This window comes from Micrasema longulum, unplaced genomic scaffold (genome assembly GCF_059751315.1).
Source record: "Micrasema longulum isolate JH-2025_06_02 unplaced genomic scaffold, ASM5975131v1 h1tg000886l, whole genome shotgun sequence".
In the NCBI taxonomy this organism is placed as follows: Eukaryota; Metazoa; Arthropoda; class Insecta; order Trichoptera; family Brachycentridae; genus Micrasema; species Micrasema longulum.
In genome coordinates, this window is record NW_028278077.1 from 239,332 (window position 1) to 261,939 (window position 22,608).

The 22,608-nt window shown below is 31.0% G+C and overlaps 1 protein-coding gene across 1 annotated transcript; it reads left to right on the top strand.

The window, feature by feature from the left end:
* Positions 1 to 3,568: 3,568 nt before the first annotated feature.
* On the top strand, positions 3,569 to 8,648 carry LOC148278401 (potassium/sodium hyperpolarization-activated cyclic nucleotide-gated channel 3-like). The gene is made up of 2 exons (XM_088231444.1): positions 3,569 to 3,791; positions 6,890 to 8,648. The coding sequence occupies exons 1-2, from the start codon at positions 3,586 to 3,588 to the stop codon at positions 8,298 to 8,300; spliced, it is 1,617 nt and encodes a 538-aa protein (XP_088087570.1). The 5' UTR covers positions 3,569 to 3,585; the 3' UTR covers positions 8,301 to 8,648.
* Positions 8,649 to 22,608: the final 13,960 nt, after the last annotated feature.

Sequence of the window (22,608 nt, forward strand, 5' to 3'; positions counted from 1 at the left end):
GCTGTTTTGTGGCGGGTGTTGTATTAAACAGATTCAGTCGGTTGATGACAGTGTAGTGAAATCTTTTGTGAAAATGAAATGGTTGGTTAGACTTTCCGCAGTATCGTCGCAAGGTTGTGTGGAATTAAATGTAAGGTTTACTTACATTGTTATGAGATTCAATAGATAATATTATGATTACTTGTAATCTTGTATATATATATATATAAATAAATTGTCTTGATATGCAAAGATGTAATAAAATCAAGTACAACACTGAATGAATAAACCGTGACACGAGTTAACATGATGTGGGTATTTGTACGTTTTCGAAAGAGAGAGCAAAAACCAACTGAACCGAAGCTGACCGGGCACACGCAGGTTCTGGCAAGCTCCGATCGTGCCGACGTCGGGCAGTTCCGGTGTGTCTTGCACGGTGTTGTTAGTGGTAAAAATGCGGGACATAACAGTTATGGGGGACGCACGCGCGTAACATGAGCAGCGTATTTTTCAATAATTTGCTGTTACAGAGCTAAATTATATTTTTATTTTCATCAATTATGGAAAAAACATTTTTAAACAGTATGTTTTCATGTCTGAATTTTAGAATATTCCGTCTTTTACTAGTGGTAACACGATAGCGGACTAGTCCCCAAACTTCCTTTTCCAGGATTTTAACTCAGGGCTCTCCATCGAAACGACAGCACTTGTCCCAAAATCTTTTTTTTTTCACATACAGAACGGATTCTTTACTATACCGTACGTACGGTGCGGTGAAGCTTTAAATTTCTGTAAATATCTGTATATTTCATGACGAGTTCACAATAAGGTTGTGTCGCTGGTTAGTTTCTATAGACATCATACTTTCCAGACACAAAGCCCTTTAAGCTCACAGGGAGCGGAAACTAAACAGGAAACGGAACTTTCCACAAGTTCTATTATTCAAAATGACACGATGTCATACTAGGGGTATGTCCAAACATACGTTAAATTGTTAATACCTAGTCAGAATTTTAGATATATTCATTCTGTTTGTTTTGAACATATTCGAAGCTTTTATTTCCCAACAATGTTTTGAGTAGGTCCAAATGATTGTATGAAGACAGGCTGGATTTCACTCCCTAGGGAATTATTATTTAGATCTTAATTTATTGCAACGGATAAGAAAATCATTTTTGAGAAAAGATGGAAGTCTAGGCGTTTACAGGACGTTTGACCAGTCATTGACTGTTTTATGTGGCCCTATACACATTGTGTAATATTTAAAATACTGCCCGTGTTTGTTTATCTAAATTTCCTCATCTGTTCCATCTGTTGATTTTTGTGACACGAGTATATTTAACTCACAGTGAAAAGTGCAGTGAAAGAAGAAGAGTCTAATGAAATAAATAAAAAAAACAATAAAAATAACATTACATATTCTACCTGTAGATGGTTAACGGTTAACTTCTATACTCAAATGTGGCATTTTTCGATTGTGTATATTACACTCTTTGTTTAAGTATTAGACAGACTTTCGAAATGTAAATGAGAATCTAAAAGTCAACTTCTTAAGCAGCATTGTGAATTTTACAGAATTTGTAAACTGATCATTTAAACAAACTGATGACTGATTATAAGCTTTGTAAATACTTAGACTTCCTAATACTCAACCGCTTCACCTCTGATTTAGGAGAAATACTTTAATTAATTTTCTTAATAAATTATTTTAAAAATTAAACTAAGAACTAAGGTTGAAATTAAAATGTTCTTACCTAAAATAAATATTTTCAAACAAAAGAGTATTTATTTTAAATGTCAGAATGTTAAATTCAAGAAAATTAAAGATTGATATAATATATCAATAGACAAGAAAAAAAATTGGATTTGATAATAATTGAACACCAAACTAAGGTCAGTTTAGTTTTGAATATTTGATTGAAATTTCCTTTTTTACAAGAGGAAATCACGCTTATTCTTATTAAAAAATAAAATTCATACTTGAATCACTATTTTCGTGGTTATTCATTATTGTAAAATAAATAAAAACAGCTTCGTTTTTAACCACTTACCTTTTTTTTCCACCGACTGGTTTCAAAGCTATAAAAGCTTCATTGAGGTATACTTTATTAATTAATTAATATATGAAGCCCCGTTAAAAACATGTATAAAAAATAGACAAAGAACAAACGGCTAAAAAGATTTACAATTTACATTTATTTATTTATTCATTCAAATATACGCAATACATAAAAAACATATCCCTTACTTTATGAGACCAAGAGCCCTGTTTTGAATTGGGATACAACATAATGGAAAGTAGAAATATGCAAACTTATAATATTAGAAATCAAACCCTAATTCGAGTCTACTGAACACTATATTTTATTTTTACAAATATAAACATATAAAAATAAAAACTTCGTGACAGTTGTTTCGCCTTGTTATGGCATTTCTAAACGAATGTCAAGATTATATGGATTGTATGTCCTTATATAATTATCTAATTCAAGGTACTTAAGTAGAAAATAAAAATAATCTTATGAACTAAAGCATGTACATTAATCATAATTGAGGGAAAAACCAATGGTTAAGGGCGAGGCTAAGTATTTAATAGGTAATGGGGAATTTAGGTATTTATATTTTTAATATTATAAGTTTAAATATGGAGTTCTACAAAATAAACACCTAATCAATCAATAGAAATATGCACATTATTTAAGCATACTCAAAATAAAAATTATAACTATCACATGAACATACATTTTAATAAACATCTAGACATCACGTTTAGTAAAATATAAATCTGTGCAATTTCTCGCGGCAGTCTCCTGCAATGGTCTTTCGCCTTAGACAAAATCGAAACTTATACACTTGTGAAAACGGCAAAACACTTTTGGGATCACGAAAGAGAAATTTCTCTAAACAAGAGTCGTACGTGTTTTTGGTATGCAAATGTAATGACCAAATCCATAAAATACTTAAAAATGGAAATGTCAGGCAAAGACAAAATGATACATTTTATATATACATACATACATTTTTTTGCACCACAACAGGCCAAGAGGCCTAATTACAGTGGTGAATTACATCACAGAGCACCCAGGCTTGAGAAAAATCACATTTTTAATTTTTGTGTTCTCACCGGGAATCAAACCCGGAACCTTCCATGCGTGAGTCGAGCATCTTGACCACTACACCACGGAGGCCACCGTTATATAGCGTTCTGTCCTTTCTGCCTACCTCTTCAAGGAAACGGCGTTAAGGTTTGTTGGTTTCGTTTAAAAAACGCCAATAATAATCTTAATACAAAAGATTCTATTCTTCAACAATATTTTGAGTATAATTTTTTTTGTTGACAATATCTGGATTCAACCCCCTTGGGAGTAATTGCACTTACAAACTGGGCACCGCCTGAAAAGATAATACTTTTATTTTTGTATATGTTTTCAGGCGTTGCAGAGTATGAATAAAAAATGTTTTATTTAATTTTTTTGTAAAATTAATGTAATAATCCGTAAGGGTTAATAAAAAAATTTTTTTTTTTTTTCAAGATCGTAAAATAAAATTCTCATAATTTTTATTTCGATTCTTGTTTAAGGATTAACAAATAAATATTAATGAAAAATGCTCCAGTCTAAAAGTGAAATATCACTTCAAGGTGCAGTGAAAGAGGCCAATTCGCCATGGGAAAATTTTAGAACAATATTCTTAGTGTCAAATTCAAACTCTGAAGCTTACAGAAAACTCAAAAGCTTTGAAAAAATAAGACAAGAGCAGATACGGCATATACTGGGAAATTACCGCACTATCCATCCGTATAGTAAATTCAGGTAGGGTTTTTTTCACTTGTTAATTAATTCGGTAGTCAAATGGCAGCAGGGACCATCTGGGATTTTCAAAAATGTTCAAGAGAGCTAAAATACGTCTCAATTTCAAGACTCTAATGCACAAACTGAAATATTTTAGTGTTGCTTTTCAATAATAAATGAACGTTGTTATGCAGAAAGCAGCCAGTCCACAATTTGGAAAAATGAGATATTGATGTTATCGGGTGCAGAAAAGTCAATTCTATATTCTGATAAAAACAGCCAGACCGCTTTCATACAAAAAGTTGTTTTAATCACCTTCTGAAAAGGGTATCAATCACAAAAACGGTATTTTTCAATTTGCAGAAAACACCCACAGTACTAGAAAATTTTAACGAATTTAAAAATCATTATAACCTGTAAAATACATAATTAAATTCTGGTTTGAAATGTAAAAAAACTAATATATTCCTTATTTAGCATTTGTTAAAATCAAACACATTGGAAATATTGTGGAGATTTGTTTATTCACTCTTTTCACAAAGATGCTATTATCTCAGTTTCACTTTTGTATGGCTGGCTACTTTTTGCATAACTACGTTCAAATAACATTTCTAAATGACGCTATTTTTTTTTTGCTGCGTGTATTTACTGAAATATTAATGAAAACTTTTGAATATTATTAATATTCAAAGCATTAACTTTGTGGTCCAACATTTTAATAATATATTAATAAAATTTGTATAAAACCACTCACCGACTTATCTGTCTACCGGTTTCAAGACGTAACCCGTCTTTTCGTCAGGACAACAACACTACACCATGAAATATTAGCTTCATAAGTCATTAACCCTCGGTGGTGGCGTAGTGAAGCATGAGAGAGATAATTATTCTTATGCTGAAATAGAGTCAATGTTAAATATTTCTAGTCTACAAAAACGTAGAACTAATATTGACTCCATATATATGTTCGGCATACTAAATGGTATAATCGATGTTCCATCATTACTGGGACAAGTAAAATTCAATATTCCGACTCGTAGATTGAGAAACAGTGAAGTACTGTTCATCGATCAGCATAGAACAAACTATGGCCTAAATTCTCCAATGACCCGCCTTTGTCGTATTGTTAACTCAAGACAGGATCTGAACTTTTTTGGTTTAAGTTTACAACGATTTAAACGAGCACTAAATAAATAGTCCAGATCTTGTCTCGATGTCCCTTATGTTTGTCAATGCTTCTTTCTTTTTTCTTTAAATGTTTTAAACTACTCTTTTATTGTAATATTTAAACCTTATAAATTGTATAATATACTGATATACTGATATAATAAATTGTATATTGTATATAAATAAATGTGTCTAACCTGCATGTCGATTTTATATTTTTGCAAATCTACTATGGTGAAGGTGTGTAGTGGTATTTGCATGTTGGTGTAATGTAGTTGTCCTGACGAAGAGACGGATTACGTCTCGAAACCGGTAGACAGATAAGTCGGTGAGTGGTTTTATACAAATTTTATTAACATAATATTAAAACTTTTGAAAACTAAAACATTGACAAAAATACAGATGGTTCCTTCTGCCATCTGACTACCGTATTATATTTGGGGTATAATTAAATAGAAATCATGCTTTACATTACAACAGTTATGTGGTGTTCTGAAAAATTAGTAAAATCGCGTCAAAATTGATGTGCAAAACGCGTAGTAGAGAAAAAAAAAATTAACAGTCTCTACCAGTTTACTGTGAATTCAAAGCTGTATGTTGCGCCTTTTTCGATATTACAAGTTAAGTCCCGGAACTTAAATTGAATGAAACATTACGCAGGTGCTCAGTGTTGCATCTAATGTATACAAACAGAGTGTGGCGTATTGAATGGATAACGTATAAGGGACATCATGATGGGTCAGAAAATAAAAAGATATGTTCAGTAAAAGTCTCATTGTTTTTAAGTTATTCGATTATTTAGAAATTTTAAGAAAATTACACCCTTCGCAACGCCTTTTCGGTGATAAAATTGAGAAATCGAGAAATTTTCTTAATTTGATTTTAAGAAGTCTTTTAGATTTTAGGCCTTGAATAAATGTGCTACCAAATGTTAATTGCCATTTTTGTGTCGCATGAATTGTTTTTTTTTTAAATTTGATTGCCTTGCTCTATTTAATAACGAATATTCTTATGTTAATAAAAAAGGCTGTTTATTTATTAATTAGTCACTCAGGCGACCGTACAATTTTTACCCCACAAGTGGTCAAACTTACAAAAAATGAGCAAAACATGGTTCTTTAAGAAACATTTTTATTTAAAAAAAAAACTTTTCCTGCTACACAAAAAAGGCAGTTTACATTCAAAAGTACATCTAAAACTTCTATTCAAGTAACAGATTGAGAAAATTCTTCCATTTGAAATCTGGAAGAATAATTTTCTTAAAATGTTGAATTACTCGAAATCGATAAATCTTTTACTTAACACAAATTTTGATTTTCGGAACTATCATGATGTCCCCCTATTCAAAGGTTATCAATTTATTACGCCACACCCTAAATTTAATGTATTTTTTTATTTCATTTCATATAGATTACTGCTCAACAATATTATTTTTAGCAAACGAAGGAAATTTAAATAAACTAGAAATTTTACAAAATAAAGCGATGAAAATAGTTCTTAAGAAAAATAAAATGCAATGTAAAAAAAATGAGAGATGAACTAAAATGGTTATCTGTAAGAACGAGACTTAAATTTAATATGTTGATATTTATACATAATTTTTTTCACGATAAATTACCAAAATATTTTAAGGATAAAGTTGTCTTAAACAAAAATTGCCATGAATATGCTACTAGACAAAAGGATAAAATAAGACTACCATTATTGAAAAGAGCTAAGTCGCAAAATTGTTTGATGTATAAGGGTTTAAAAATGTATGATGAGATGCCTGAATGTATGAAGAATGAAAAGTGTCTGAAAAAATTTAAAAATAAATGTATAAGTCACTGTAAGGAAATGTAAATATATATAGATGATGTAAATGTACATAATAGTTTATATTAGTTTAAATATAAGCTAACTTAAGAAATAAATAAAATAAAATAATATTTCACTGTTTGTTTTCTTTTTAGATCCTGTTGGAATTTGTCCATGTCAGTGGTCATTTATACACTTACCGTTGTTGACACCTTTGTTTTGACATTCGAACAAAAAGACACATCATACGCTACACATATCAATAACCTAAAATGGTTGCTGCTCTTTTTTAACGCTGTTCTAATCTTCGATATAGGGATCAACTTCCACACTGGATATTACGACAAAGAAACGAAGTCCATCCGTCTCGAGAGGAGAGCCATCGCCGAACACTACTTGAAGGGAAAATTTTGGGTCCATGTTATTTTCTCCATACCCTGGTTTTTTTTCGCTCAAATATACGAATCAGTCACCGAATTGAATAAAAAAGAGCACGTTCAATACAAACTGAGAGATTATTTTTCTATCGCATCATTTACTAGGTTCTTTAGATACGGAGAAATCACCGAATTTCTCGCTTTACTCGAAAGATCGTCAATCAAAAATAAACTGTTTTGGAGAATCCTTAAAGTCATATTAGATGTAACAACTATACTACACTTGTCAGCCTGTTTTATACTCAATATTTACTGCATCATGGAAGAAGACATGCATCGTCAGTATTCCGGTGACAGTAATTCCTGGATGATTCGGCATGCAATGAATGACAAATACACGGGAAACGTTTGGTCGAAATACGTACATTGCCTCTACAGAGCGGCGAAAGCCGTGATGCTGCACGGAAGCGGAAGTGAAAAAGAACTTACCCAGGTAGACAGAAACTTGGCTATTCTCTTCCGTTTTATTGGAGTGGGGTGTTTTCTTTACTACGTGTCGTGCATTACTCTCATAGTACACACGATGTACGCTGGTGACGGAAGACTTCAAACGATAGAGCAATATGTGTTTGAGATGGCGAGACACAAACGACTCTCTCCGAGAACTGTCAAAAGGATGTTGCTTTATTTCAAGTTTAAATGTGAAGGTGAATTCTTCAACGAAACTAAACTGATGGGTATGCTGTCGCCTAACTTGCAAAAGGAGATTAAGCAATATTTTAACGAGAAGCTGGTGCGCGCCGTCCCGATGTTTGAGGTGCTTCCAAATTCAATAATCGATTCTATAGTGACTCGTCTCCAAAGCGACGTTTACCTGCCGGGAGACATTTTAATCAAAATCGGAACTCACGGGACTGCGGTCACATTTCTGGTTAATGGTAAAGTCCAGGTGAGGAAGAACGTCGTGACGGAGATTCTGCAAGATGGTTCATTCTTCGGAGAAGCCGTACTAGTTTCGAGCGATTTGAGAGTTGAAGAAGTGGTAGCGCTTGTTCCGTGTGAGGTTCAAATATTGAAGAAAGAAGATTTTATTGAAATTTTACAACCATACCCAGAATTACTAGAAAAGGTAACGCAATGTTATATTGAAAACCAAACCGACAAATATGACCAGAATAATGAATCGTAATGTCAGTTGATTTTGTTGGAACAATTGTGTTTTCCTTTATCTTAGTATAGTAGGTACTTATAATTTACATTTTTTACTTCGCTCCTAAGTGGAGCATGTGAACTTCACCAGATGCCTCCAGGAGACCAGCACTCTCGCTACCTCTCATGTCAATCCAGCGTCCCTTAGTTCCGCTGAATAAAATCGAAATATCGTCATCAACGGCCTTCCAGGATGGCGTGGGCCCGTGAGGCGTGCGCAGCACGTGTCCCAGCCAGGTCCCCTGCCGCATCCTCAAGACGCTCGTTATAGGAGGCTGCCGTGTCCTTTCTCGGACTTCAATGTTAGTAAAATCCATGCACCGTTCTTATTCGAGGTTCATAATATATATTAAGTTAAATAAATGTAAAATTATAATATCCTTGTTTTTTACATATTAAAAAACTGAAGGGTAAAAAGTTTATTCATTTATTTATTTACACATTTTATCATAAATACAATTTTATGTTTACTTTGTCCAGATAACAAGGGTACATACTCCGATCCAAGCTAGGCAGTTACATTTTAATACATGATAGGCCTTACTTATTAGATTTCCTTATACCAGGTTTACATTAAGAAATAACTAAACCCGATTCAACTACTTATAACCGATATAAAAAAAACTTACTTATAAACATATGTATTACCAGAAATAACAATTCACTTGTTATAATGCTTCATTTTTTTAAATAGTCAACACTGATATGTGCGCGTGCGCAGTAACTTTTTTAAGAACAACAAACAAACGTCAACATTAAATCGAGACAACTGCCAGTGTAATGGAGAACATGGAGAAAACTGTTAAAAAAATAAATCAAAATTGGGAAGAAGAGGAGAAGGTAAAAACGTTTCTTTTTTTTATCACAATTAATTCAAATACATAAAAACCTATAACATTTCAGATATTATTAAAACAAATTACTAAAAATCACTTAAAGAAGGTTGCAGGACTTTGAAATTGTTTAAAATTGAAAAAAAATCTGATAAACTATCCATTTTGATTCCCGAAAAATATGACTTTTGACAGATTGCGTGCTTATTCCAGCGTTATACCACATAGTTAGCAGGTATAAGTTTTTATGGTCGCTATCCCAGATTTAAACTGAGTTTAACTCTAAGGGAGGTTTATAAGTGATACTTTTTGCTTTACCATTATTATTCTATCACTATTCTCCAGCTTGACTTGATACCCGATTTATAAATGAGGCCCTATAATGGTTTACAAGTTAATAAAAAGCAGAGACTAACAAAATATAAACTTATTCGTATACACATTTTGATACATATACATACACACATACACATACACACATATACATATATACACATATAAACATATATACAAATACACACATATTTTTACATACATACACACACATGTATTTACACCCATGCGCATACACGTACACAAATTCACACAATTAATTTTATATAATGCGAAACTTCATGATCATTTAATAAGAGTAATTGAATTAATTAACTTTGAACTTAAAATATAAAAGAAATTTGATTTTACATAAAACGGATATTTTAATATCATGTTAAATAATATTTGATGTTTTAAAGATAATGTAGGTCAAATGTCCACGATAGAATTGTTTGATCCGAGATCCAATTTTCATTAGATGAGCAAAATAGGGTATAAAAATTTACTACCCTGGCAACACTAACGAAATGTTAATTTTGTTTCTTCGACAATTTGACAGATGGAAAAATAATTCAATTTTAAGTAATGCATTTGTTACATATACATTCATGCTAATTACACATGAAATGCGATTACATCCTATTTCTTTAAGATCCTAGCAGTATGTCTACACTTTAAAAGGACACAACACGGCATAGTTGAATTCAAATCAGGAGTTGCGTTCTGAGCAACGTCTACAAAGAAACTAATGGGTCAAAACGTAAACCTACTAATTTATGAGTAGTTTAGTCGCCTTATGTTTTATGTGCGTATGCGGTTTCTGGACTATTCTTAATTCTATGAGATCAAAGCTTTAAATTAATCTATTTTACAAGGTGTCAACTTGCTATGTGTATTGGTTACTAGGTAACTGTCCACATATTGTGTTATAAACTATTATAATTTGATGTAAATATCGTAGCTGGAATGTTATTTGAGCCAGAATACATTTTGGCTAGTCAATTTACAAAACGGCAACATATTATTATTACGGGCAAAGCAAAATATACGGACGCGGTCTGCGGGAAGGATAAATTAACTTGGTCCGGCCACTCGCTCAAAGCTAGCTCAGAACTTTACCTTCCTGGCTCCTAAATGTTTTAATCATCTTTCGGCAGCCATCCAAAACTCCACAAGTGAATATGTTTAATAAACATGTTTGCAATTGGCTGTTGCACATCGATACGGAAAAGGTTTTGAATCTTTTTAAAGTTCGAGATTAGCGAAAATTAACTAATATGCTTTGTTTCCATATTTTTATTTTCTTATTATCTATAAGATATGTAAATTGATATTTTTGTGTTTTTTCACTATTTATTTTTGCTTAATTTAATTTAGTACTCACTGTTATTTGGCATTGTATAGAGTGAGTTTATAAAAACCATATCTTTATTATCATTTCAATTTTGTTTTCGTATTATTCTCTATTGATTCCAATGATACCTTTATTTTGTTTGTTTGATTATGCAACTAAATTTGAATAGTTTATTTTTGATTTTTTAATTTTTTTTACTTGAATTATTATTATTCTCTAGATTGTTTTTCTATTGCATCACATATTATTATAATTTAATTATTTTACCCATTTTTTTAATTGTTAATTATTAGGGTTTAGCACGGGCACAGCCAAAAAGCCTTAATATGAATGTAAACGAGTGTAAAACTCAATTGGTCTAGATGTTGTGGAGTATTATTCAAAGCTTTTGACCATATCCTGTCTTTCCCGTCCGCTGACATAGCCGGGTTATTCCTTTAAAAAAACAAAATTTGAACGAAAAAATAAATATTATTAAAAGACCAATCGATGATTAGTCGTATTGTTAATACTTGACATTTTACAATTTAACTGATCACGTTTATTCGCTTTGGAAATGTGTAAATATTTTAGATCTTTTAGAGAGAGTCGGGGGGGTGACTTATATAATAATATTATATTTTTTTTAAAAAAGAAACAAGTTTTTCGAAATTCGCAAAATTAACCTAACATTATCTTACTTTATATTACACATCAAAATATAAAATCGTAGGTATCTCTTGTGATGTCACAAAGCTGTATTTTTTTGTAATCTTCGAATGGGCATTTTCACACTGGATTCAGAAACTCAGATTTGTATAACTATGCTAGATTTTAATATAAACAATATTTATCCTTACTACGCGAAGTATGAATTTCCGCCAAAATAGCACTTAATCTGTAAAAGACGTACAAAGGTAAAACTGATATCAAGGAAGACGAATCAACTAACTGTTAAAAAAATAAGTAATATAATTGAAAAATTCTTTTCATACGTTCCCTAGTAGGTGAATTGGTTTAGTCGGATGAATCTCGCCCACATGATAAAGGTTTCAATTATTTTACTTCACAAAATTCAACAGATGCTTCCATCTGTTCTCGACTCTTCAATCGAGGAAATGTGGATATTTGAACATAGGCAATGGTGAATGTTACACAGTGTGTAAAGTGGCCATTTAAAGACTAGACTTCCATATTCCCTTCTCAGAAATGTTTTTCTCTATTGCAACAAATTTAGGATATTTATTGTACCTAAAATTACACTACGGCTGCGACATACATTTTAAAAAGCGTACTTAAATGTCGTTCTACTCTTTCACTTAATTTAAGCAAATAATTTCCTTTCTATATTTCAGACAATGACTTTTAATTTATTCAAATGAAATTAGGAAATTCTTGTGGGAATTTAATTAGAATTTAACAGATAGACGCCATTTTCCAACCGTTTCTGGGATTATCTTAATTTTATAAGACACTTATAGGATATTAAGAGAATCGTTATACTTTTGTAAATCCTTTCCAGTTTGTATAGATTTTTGGGAGACGTGGTGCTAGAGATAACTTTTATTAATGATTTTATAAAATAACCGAGTAACATGCAATGTTGTCTGTGTCCGGGAAAATGAAAAAATAATTATGTCTGTAAAATAGAACCAGAATCCTGAACCAGTGTTTTAGACTCGATGGCTACTCACGGGTAAAAATTTTGAAAAAAGAAAATGGAGAAATGTCTGCATCGTATTAGAGGTAAAAATTTGTTCGTTGAAATTTTTTATGTACTGACTTTTTGAACATTTTCTTGTTAAATCTAGACTCTTCCTTATTGAAATCAATATTTTTATAAATATTTTGACACATCATATACAATATACAAAATACACAATAAAAAAATATATGTATTAACATAGATGTTCATAAATTAATTATAAACATAAATACGTAGTGTTTATTAAGTTAGTCTTCTTTGTTTATTCTTTAATGTAAAAATATTTTTTAAAAAGTGTGTTGCTAATTGTTTTTGCCACAGATAACCTCAGTGAGGTAACACTTTTTTTTAAAATTATAGTTTGTAAGAGAAAAAATATGAATAATTAAAAATAAAATATCAAGAAATACAATACAGATAAGTTATTTGATAATACACCGAGAGGCAAAGAAAATAAGAAATTAAATCACAACGAAAATAATATCTAATTTCAGTAAAATGTAAAGAACTAAAGCTTTAAATTTCAAAAATTTAAATGCTTCATATATCAAAATATAAAAAAATAAGCTAAATAAGGTAATGAGTTTTAAATATTTTTTTTCTTTAAAATAGAAAAATAGAATCTTTCACTTTAATTACAATAAAGGTCATGCATCTAAAATTTTAATTTAGTTATTTAATGTTGTTTGAATTCAATTTTTGAATTATTTTGATAGCAAATTAACAAAAGTTATTTAATAAAATAATCATAGTAATAAATTAATATGGTACAACAATAAGTTTAATAAACAGATTAATAAATAATTTTATTTTTCGATTAGCAATACGTATATTTATATAGCAATATATAATATATAACAATATACAATATAAATAGCAATGCATATATTTACCGGGGCGAATCGTCCAAATAAGTGATTATGCACAGCTTACTACTATGGCTGACTTTCTATAATAATATTTTGTAGTTAATTTATTTATGGGAAAACCATTTTTTTAAACATTTTTTATAAATAACCACCAACTTTTACATCTTCTTACAACAAAAAAAATCAATGAAGTGCGCCCAGCGTCCCGCCCATTCTCGGTGAACGATGAATCTAGCCGATTTCCTCAGCTCATTCCTCCCTACAAAAAAGCACGCTGTATTTTACATCTTTAACCTAGTCGCATTTTTTTATTACTAAAACGATCTAGAAGATTCTCTATTTGGAAACTGGTATTTTGTACATCATTTCCGAAAGACTATTTTTCTTTGACGTGATACCGTTGACGTCTTATGTATTACATATGACATGTGGCGTTTGAGGTGGCCGTTTTTGGCACTATCCATTTTAAAAAGAATCAGCCGGTGTTCAGTGTTGATGTTTTAATCGTGGTATTTTTTAATAAACTTTAATTTAAGTGTTGTATTAAAATAGTGTTGAATAAAGCTACGTACATTGCAAGTTAATAATAATTGTTGTATGAGTTAATTTCCACAGAACCACAGAAAAAATAGCCATTTATAATTATTTACATTTTACAACACAGATAAAGAACATTTTAGACAATATGATATAGAAGTCTATGCATCAACAAAGCTTTTGACCTGTCATTCGCTGGTTTCAGTGGCCAAAACATTCACTATTCTACCCATTCAAAAATATCTGTATTCCATCAATTCTTTCATCTATTGATGTTTGTGAAGTCAAAGAGCTGAAACCTTTATTTATGCGGGTGAAATTCATCTAATCGAGTTAATTTACCTTAGTAGTTCACAAAATTCAGTTCACGAAATTCAGTTCAGTAAGTAGTTCACAAAATTCAGGCGTTGCTGTTTTTTTTTTCTATTAAGACGTATAGACTTCTTCATGGACCAGGTGAATTTATCAAAAATATTTCGAGTTTGTCCAAATATTGTTGATTTATATCTATGCTACTTATATATTATGTACTTTTATGTAGGTACAAATGAATGAATATTTTTTGAAGATTACCTATAAAATAAATCACCGCTTGCCACTGATGTATACATATAAAGATAATAGTGAATACAACATTAATACTATATATTTATTCCCGGAGCAATCTTACACAGTGATCTTTTCCCCTCGACAAAATCCAGCACTATTTTTTTATTTTTATAAACTACCGCTGAGTATTGAGTTACCTTGTTCCGAATGATTTTAAACACTCGAATTCATGTTATATTCATTCCGAGTCGCCTCTCGAGACTAAGAAACTCTCCTAGTAAATAAATGGGAAACAACATCAGAGCTGTGTAGAGACGTATTGAGAATTTCTAAGCAGATTGTTACCACAATAGAACGAACAACTTTAAATTATTTCTGAAAACTATTTAACTGAAACCCCACTGCGCAGTAAACTCACAAAGCTAATTAAACCCACTTTGACACTGGCAACCAATAAGAGACATTTTTGCTGGTGAAAAGGGCGTTTTAAAATTGGTTTTATACTGAACTTTGTTTGATGGTTTTATAAATTACTTAAGTTGTAGAAAAAAAAATAGTTTTGGATGATTTTTTTTATCTACGATAAAAAATAAACGTGGTTCCGTAAATTGTAAGAATAATAATTTATTATTAAGGAGAAATAAATGTTTAAAAATGTACATTTTTATTAAAATCAGTATGTTGTGCTTGTAGAATAATATATTGTGTGTATGTATGTTTTATAATATTAAATAAAACAAAAAAAACTGTGAAATGAAACTGAAAAAAAGCGGAACTAACATTTGCTATTATTTGCAAAAGAATTTGGTATTTTTGTGGATAAAAAATGTTGTTTTTAAATGTTTACAAACAACATTCGCTTTTTGTGGATCGCAATTATATTATTTCCCTTAATTCCTTATAATTTCTACCCATTTATTTATTTTTCCTGGATTTTTGCTAATGCTTAAATAATACTAACAGACAGTAAATACATTTTTAAAAATCGCATTCCTACATAAAATGCACCCCTGTTGATGAGAAGAGCAAAGTTTAAAAATTTAGAACAGAGTTTTAGGGTTTATTATGGGGTAGAATATGAGCTAGTCTTGAAAGGTTTATGTATCATTAGTCTTTTAGAGTAGATTTAGTAGCTCGAATATAAAACTTCTACCCTTAACGTCATCAAAAGGAATGAACTGAAAATTAGGGTATTTTTTTATTAAGTAAAGAGTCGTGGTTTTTTATATGAACTATGTTTATTGTCCTCTTTTTTAAAAATCTATACTTCTCCTATTAACAAACTTTACCTAGTTGAGATTGTAAATTTTTGTCTAGATTTTTTAGATACTTATAAATAAGTATTATTATAATTCAATAAATTGAATTATAATAATATTTTTACGTATAAAGTTTTAACCAACAACAACAGGGATAGAAAATATTTGAGAGAAGGGAATATTGAAGTCTAGGCATTTACGGGGCTTATGACTCGTCCATGGCTGGTTTGAGTGGTCACTTTACACACTGTGTTACATACATTCACAAGTGTTAATGCCTAGACTTCCATATTCCCTTCTCTAAAATGTTTTTCACCTGTGTTGTAGTTTGTTAACCTTATCAATTTGTTTCTTTTTTGGGTGATACCATGTGTGTTGAATTTCTTCCGAGGTTTTGGCTACCATTGCAGGAGCCATTTTCAGGGTAAACTGATGGCTTCTAAAATGGTAGCCAAAACGTCGAAACAAATCCAACACACACGGTTTCACCCAAAAAAGAAACAAATTGATAACAGTGACCGTGAAAACCTTCGTACCTATTTTTTAACGTTTTTTTTTATCAACAATATTTTCAGTTTGTCCAACTCCCTGGAGAGCTGTTTATATTAACATATTACAGAGATGAAGAACATTTAAGAGAAGGTAATATAGGAGTCTAGGCATCTACAGGGCTTATGACCTGTCAATGGCTGATTTAAGTGGCCACTTTACACACTGTGTAACATACATTCACAAACATTGACAAATGAAAGAATCGAAGGAATATAGATGTTAATATGAGCAGAATGGTGAAGGTTACAAAGTGTGTAAAGTGGCCATTAAAAGCAGCCATTGACAGGTCATAAGCCCTGTAGATGCCTAGACTTTTTTTATCACCAATTTCTCGTAGCACAGAACGTCTTCATTGCCCTAAAAGAAATAACGCCAGTTCCTATACGTAACTGGTTAACATCACCGAGACCCATACCTGAGTCAACCATAAACCACGGGAAGGATTACTATTTTCTACACCAACGTAAATACAGGCCACCCCCGGGGACCAAAATACGTCCTTTTGCGTTTTATTTTAGCTACGCTTCGTAAATCCTACGGTCAACTTTCCGGGACTTCTGCCTCACACAAGGACGAAGTTTTCTGGAACTAATAACCCGCTAAGTTCGTGGACTTGTAAACAAGAACCGAAGCAAGGATGCGAAAATTGAACTTGTCATATAGGTTTGGCTTTATTGCCATGAAACTGATTTTCTTATTGATTTATATTGATATTTATTTCATATAACTAGTTATGTTTAGTAAAGAAATATTTTTTTCCCTGACTAGCTGCACAACAGGAAATAATAAACAGATATTCCTCTAAAGTAAAATACTACGTACCAAAAAGTAAAACAACTTTGGCGAGACATTTTTCTTTGGTAGGTCCAAGAATTTTTCATTTACTAGATCAGGTAACACGGGAATTTGAGTCATTTTCTAAATTCAAATCTGTTTTGAGTAATTGGTTTGCTCGAACGGGAATAGATTTCTACGATCAAATGTGGACTAACTGGTAAATGATAAATATGTTTTTATGAATGTAAAATGTAATAATGTATAAAGTATCAATAATGTGTATAAACTTAATATATATGTATATGTATGTATAAAATTATAACATAAATATGTATGTGCGAATAAATATGTATATATGTGTGTGAATGTATGGTTATGAATGCATTACAAGTGCCCCGACTCAACACGGATTTTCTAGCGAGTCGGAGCAAGTTCACAGACACGGATCGATCCTAATTGTGTCGCTTTAAACTGTGTCTCTGTCCTTAACAAATGGATGTATAATGTAATTAATAAATAAATATCAAATTAAGAAAATATTGCGTTGCTCTCTACGAATATATTTTTTTTAAATCTCCTCACATATGTAGAAATTTATGAGAGAAAGACAATTAGATGAATCTCACCCACATCCCTCAAGGTGTCAGCTATTTAACTTTACAAAAATCATCAGATTGAAGAATTTAAAAAATGTGTTTTCACAGATTAACAAAGGTTATATTCGAAAAAATCATTTAAAAAATGTAAATCAAGATAAATAAATAGTATTTCATTAACCAATGAAGAGTCTGTATAGGATACAAGACTTAATATATCTCTCTTATTTGTTTCAACGATGAATTTGTATTTTTTGTAATCATCAAATGGGCATTTCCACATCGGAAGTAGAATGTAAAATTTGTAAAAATATGCTCGATTTTAATACACAAATTATTTATCCTTACTCTACCAAGAATAATGATACGAATGAAAATGATACCAATACCACAATAAATATGTTTTTTCTCTTAAAAAGAGCACGAGAATATATTTTATAACAAGGAAGACAAAGACGCTGTTTTGTGATTGGCTTTTGTGTGAAAGAGACCAACACAAAGGCAGAAATTCGATCAATCAGTCAGTTGTTGACAGGACGCTGGAGTGCACGCTAGTCATATGACCGGTGTATTTATGATTTTAAATTTATTTTCTTATGACAGGTCTAAATTTCATTGTAGTTTTTTTAATAAAAGAAAAATAATTATTTAATATATATCTCTAAATTTTCTTTTCAAATGTCTGAATTTCAGAATATTCTGTCTTTTGCTTGAGGTAACACGACATTACATTATTGCTTGTCAAATAGTTTTGAAGCACAGCCTTTAAGAGTTTCAGGTGTTCCGAAAAAGGTTGAAAAATTTTTGTCTTGAAAAATACTGGTAGGGTTAAAAATATCCGGTGACGGTGAAAAACCGTTAGGAATATTCGTTTATCATGAAAAGAAACCGGAAAAATTCCGGATCCATCTTTAGAAACTTTTTTCGTTTTAATATTATGTACAGGTAGATTCCGAGGCAATTTGAAATGCCTCTCATTCCCTGTCTTGCCAATTTCATGAAACTTTTTTATTCAAATTTAGATAACTTTTGTCTAGTATAAATGAAATATTCATCTTTCATCAAAATACATGTTATGTTCATACCTTAAAATGATGATAAAAGGATTTATATTTGTAATGTTTGAAACACTTTCTTGGAGTAACATAGTTAATATTTTTTTTAAATGTTATAAAACGTAATTACTAATTTCTTTACATACATTTATTGTACATTATTTGAGACAATAAGTCCCAACTCTATGGGAGTAAAGTCCTGTGTTGAGATGGGACGAGCAATTGTATGACAAAGACACATATCACTTTAAATATAAGATTAGAAACATATAAAATAATTATCAAAAATATTTGAAAAATATATGATAAACAATAAACTCAAACGTTCGGAAAATCATCAAGGAGTTTCCAACTCAAATCCCTCCCATTAAGAAAAATCCAGTCCTTAACTCCTTTCTTGAATATAATTTTTGTCCTTGAGAGCTTAATACGTTATTCCAAAATATTGAACACTCTCGGTGCGATAAATGCGAGATGTCTCTGAGCAAAAATCGTACGGGTTTTGGGTATGACATAATTCATGCTCTAGGAAAACCTCGTACGGACATTTTGCTGAGACCTCTCCTTATTGTTTGACCAGAAGTGTGTAAATGCTTCTTTTAGATAAAGTTGTCTCATATCCAGCACCTTAATGTATTGGAATAGCTGTTTTAACGGGTATGTTGGAGGGTGCCAGAACATTTTTCTCAATATCTGTGAAATTATGAGCGGCTTGAAAATGGATGTCGCACAACCCCCCCAGCCAGCTATTCCAAAGGTTGCCGTAGATTAAATAAAAGAGCATTGTTTTAAATTGATAACAGGGTTAACTAACATACTGTGTACATAAAAAACGTACCTAGTGAGGGTTGTGTGGGTATGTCTAAGGGAGGAGAGAGATTTTCAAGAGAAATTTGACAATCAAACAAAAAAGGAAGTGCACTTATAAATTGAGAAATATTAGAAATTAGAAAGGCAGTAGGTTCATATCTAAATAATTTTAATAATTGATAATAATAAGTCATATTTTGACTACATTTCCTCTTCCTAAACCCCCCTCTTTTCTCCTATAGCCACACTCACTCAACTCACACGGTGTACATTTAAAAGATAATATTTATAGTAATTTTATTTTTTTCAATTTAAACAAGGATTGATAATAAAATAATGTGACCTCGCTGAGGTTACCCGTGCCGAGGACATTTAACAATATACTTTATTTTTTAAATATTTTTGCATGAAAGAATAAACAAAGAAGACTTAAAATATAATGAAATAATTAACAAAGTGTTCAGGCAGTTTTAAACACTACGAATATAAATTTATATTTAATTTATGAACACCCGTATTATTTATTTTATAAAGCGTAAAATAAAAGTACAAAAACATAATATAAACCATTCATTTGTGGAGGAGTTTATTCAATATTGGTTATTTATATTATGTTCGTTTGTAATGAACTCTAAAGAAGGCAGAGTATTTGTCCGAAACTAATTTAACTTCACAAAAATCAGCAAATGAAATAATTGAAGGGATATGGTAGTTCAAACATAGATAAAATGGAGAATGTTACACAGCATGTAAAGAAACCACCTAAACCAGCCAATAACAGGACATAAGCCCTGCAAAATCTTAAGCCTCCACATTAACTTCTTTAAAATATTATTCATCCTTGTCTAATTGCGTTAATCTAATCAACTCCCCTGGGGGTGAAATTCAGTCGTTATCTACAAACAATTGGACAAGCTCAAAATACAGTCAACAAAAATACATACACGGATATACTCAAACATTGTTGAATTAACTACCTGATAGAAGATGAAGTATAAAAATAGGAAAATTGTTTTCAGGCGTTGCCTAGTAGGTGATTTGGTTCGGCCGGATGAAACTCACCCACGTGATAAAGGTTTCAGCTCTTTTACTTCACAAAAGTTAACAGATGGAAGAGTTGGGGAAATGTGGTTGTTCAAACACGAGCAGAATGGTGAATGTTACACAGTGTGTAAAAAGACCACCTAAACCAGCCAATGACAGGTTATAAGCCTTGTAAATGCCTAGACTTCCATATTCCCTTCTCAAAAATGTTTTCCCTCTCTGTTGAAATAAATTTAAACATAAATTATATTAGCATTAAGTATGAACACAAGTATAATACATAGAACAATATTTTGAGTTTATCTACATTTTTGTAGACAAGGACTGGATTCAACTCCCTGGGGAGCTGTTCATATTAACATTCTCTGTTGTAATATGTTAATATGAACAGCTCCCCAGGGAGTTGAATCCACCATACTGCCTTTATTTAAACATCTATATTCCTTCAATTCTTTCATCTGTTGATGTTTGTGAAGTTAAAGAGCTGAAACCTTTATTTATGCCGGTGAGATTCATCTAATTGAATTATTTCACCTACATACAAGGCAAAGCCTGAAAATATTATTTTTTCAATTTCTATACTTCTTCATGTATTATATATATTACAACATATATTACAACAGAGAATGTTAATTAGAACAGCTCCCCAGGGAGTTGAATCCTGTCCTTGTCTACAAAAATTTGGACAAACTCAACATATTGTTGATAAATTACCTGGTCCATGAAGAAGTATAGAAATTGAAAAAATAATATTTTCAGGCTTTGCCTTGTATGTAGGTGAAATAATTCAATTAGATGAATCTCACCGGCATAAATAAAGGTTTCAGCTCTTTAACTTCACAAACATCAACAGATAAAAGAATTGAAGGAATATAGATGTTTAAATAAAGGCAGAATGGTGAATGTTACACAGTGTGTAAAGTGGCCACTTAAACCAGCCATTGATAGGTCATAAGCCCTGTAGAAGCCTAGACTTCTATATTACCTTCTCTTAAATGTTCTTCATCTCTGTTGTAATATGTTAATAATACATATAAGTTTAAAGTTTTCACAAATATAAATACAAAATTAGTCAGATTTAATTATTTGTGGAAATTTATGTCAATAATTACCTCAGAGTGAACCTAGTAAACCTCCCCTGTTTCTGAAAGTCACACGAGGGTTGTGTATACCAATATTTGTTGATATTCTTAACGTGATAAAGTATACAAATGTTTTTGTGGTAAACGTGATAAAGCGTACAAAATGTTTGGCTTGTTAATGCGAATGTCTAACGACTCCAAAAACAAAAAAACATTGATACATTAATATAAGTTTGATTTTACTCCAAATACAATTCAATCTTTGGAATATAGAAAAGTGACTGCAGATTTAAACAAATATATTTATATTCGTGAACAAGGTCATAAATTTCCCGTTAATTGCAAGTTCTTTAGAATATAATATTGTATCCAACATGCTTTTCAAATTAAGAAATATAAAACAAATGCTGTGAAGAATTCACCAATCAACCGAGCATTTACTTACTGAACTGAAAATGAGCAACGATTAGATCTTAATATATTTAACGACTCGGTATGGCAGAAGTTTTGTAAAAATTATTCATATTCTAATTTAAATACATATTTTTAAAAATATTTAACTTATTTATTTTACATGAACTTCATTATTGATGTTCTAAAATAATCATCTTAAATATTTACATATTATATGGGTACATACATAAATGTAATCATTTTATACTTAATCTTATTCATAGGGGTGGATGTCAGTGCTATTCAAGCTCCTGACGTCACTGCGACCCGTGAATGTCTATTATGACAGAACCCTATGAATAATTAGTCCTTACATATATATATATTGTTTTTTATTACTTTTCAACTTTTTTTTACATATTTTTAATGACAGATCATAAGCCCTGTAGACGTCTAGACTTCTTTATTACCTTCTCTAAAATTTTATTCATCTCTGTTGTATTCATATGTTAACATAATTATTTTTTTTAACTCTTGTGTGGCTATGGTGTAACACGAGTCTATATAAGATACAAGACT

What these genes read in the sequence shown, in the direction of transcription:
- LOC148278401 (XM_088231444.1), top strand. Translation starts at nt 3,586, where the DNA reads ATGCTCCAGTCTAAAAGTGAAATATCACTTCAAGGTGCAGTGAAAGAG. An exon ending in CATCCGTATAGTAAATTCAG is followed by an intron (nt 3,792 to 6,889) that starts GTAGGGTTTTTT and finishes TTTTCTTTTTAG; the next exon opens with ATCCTGTTGGAATTTGTCCA.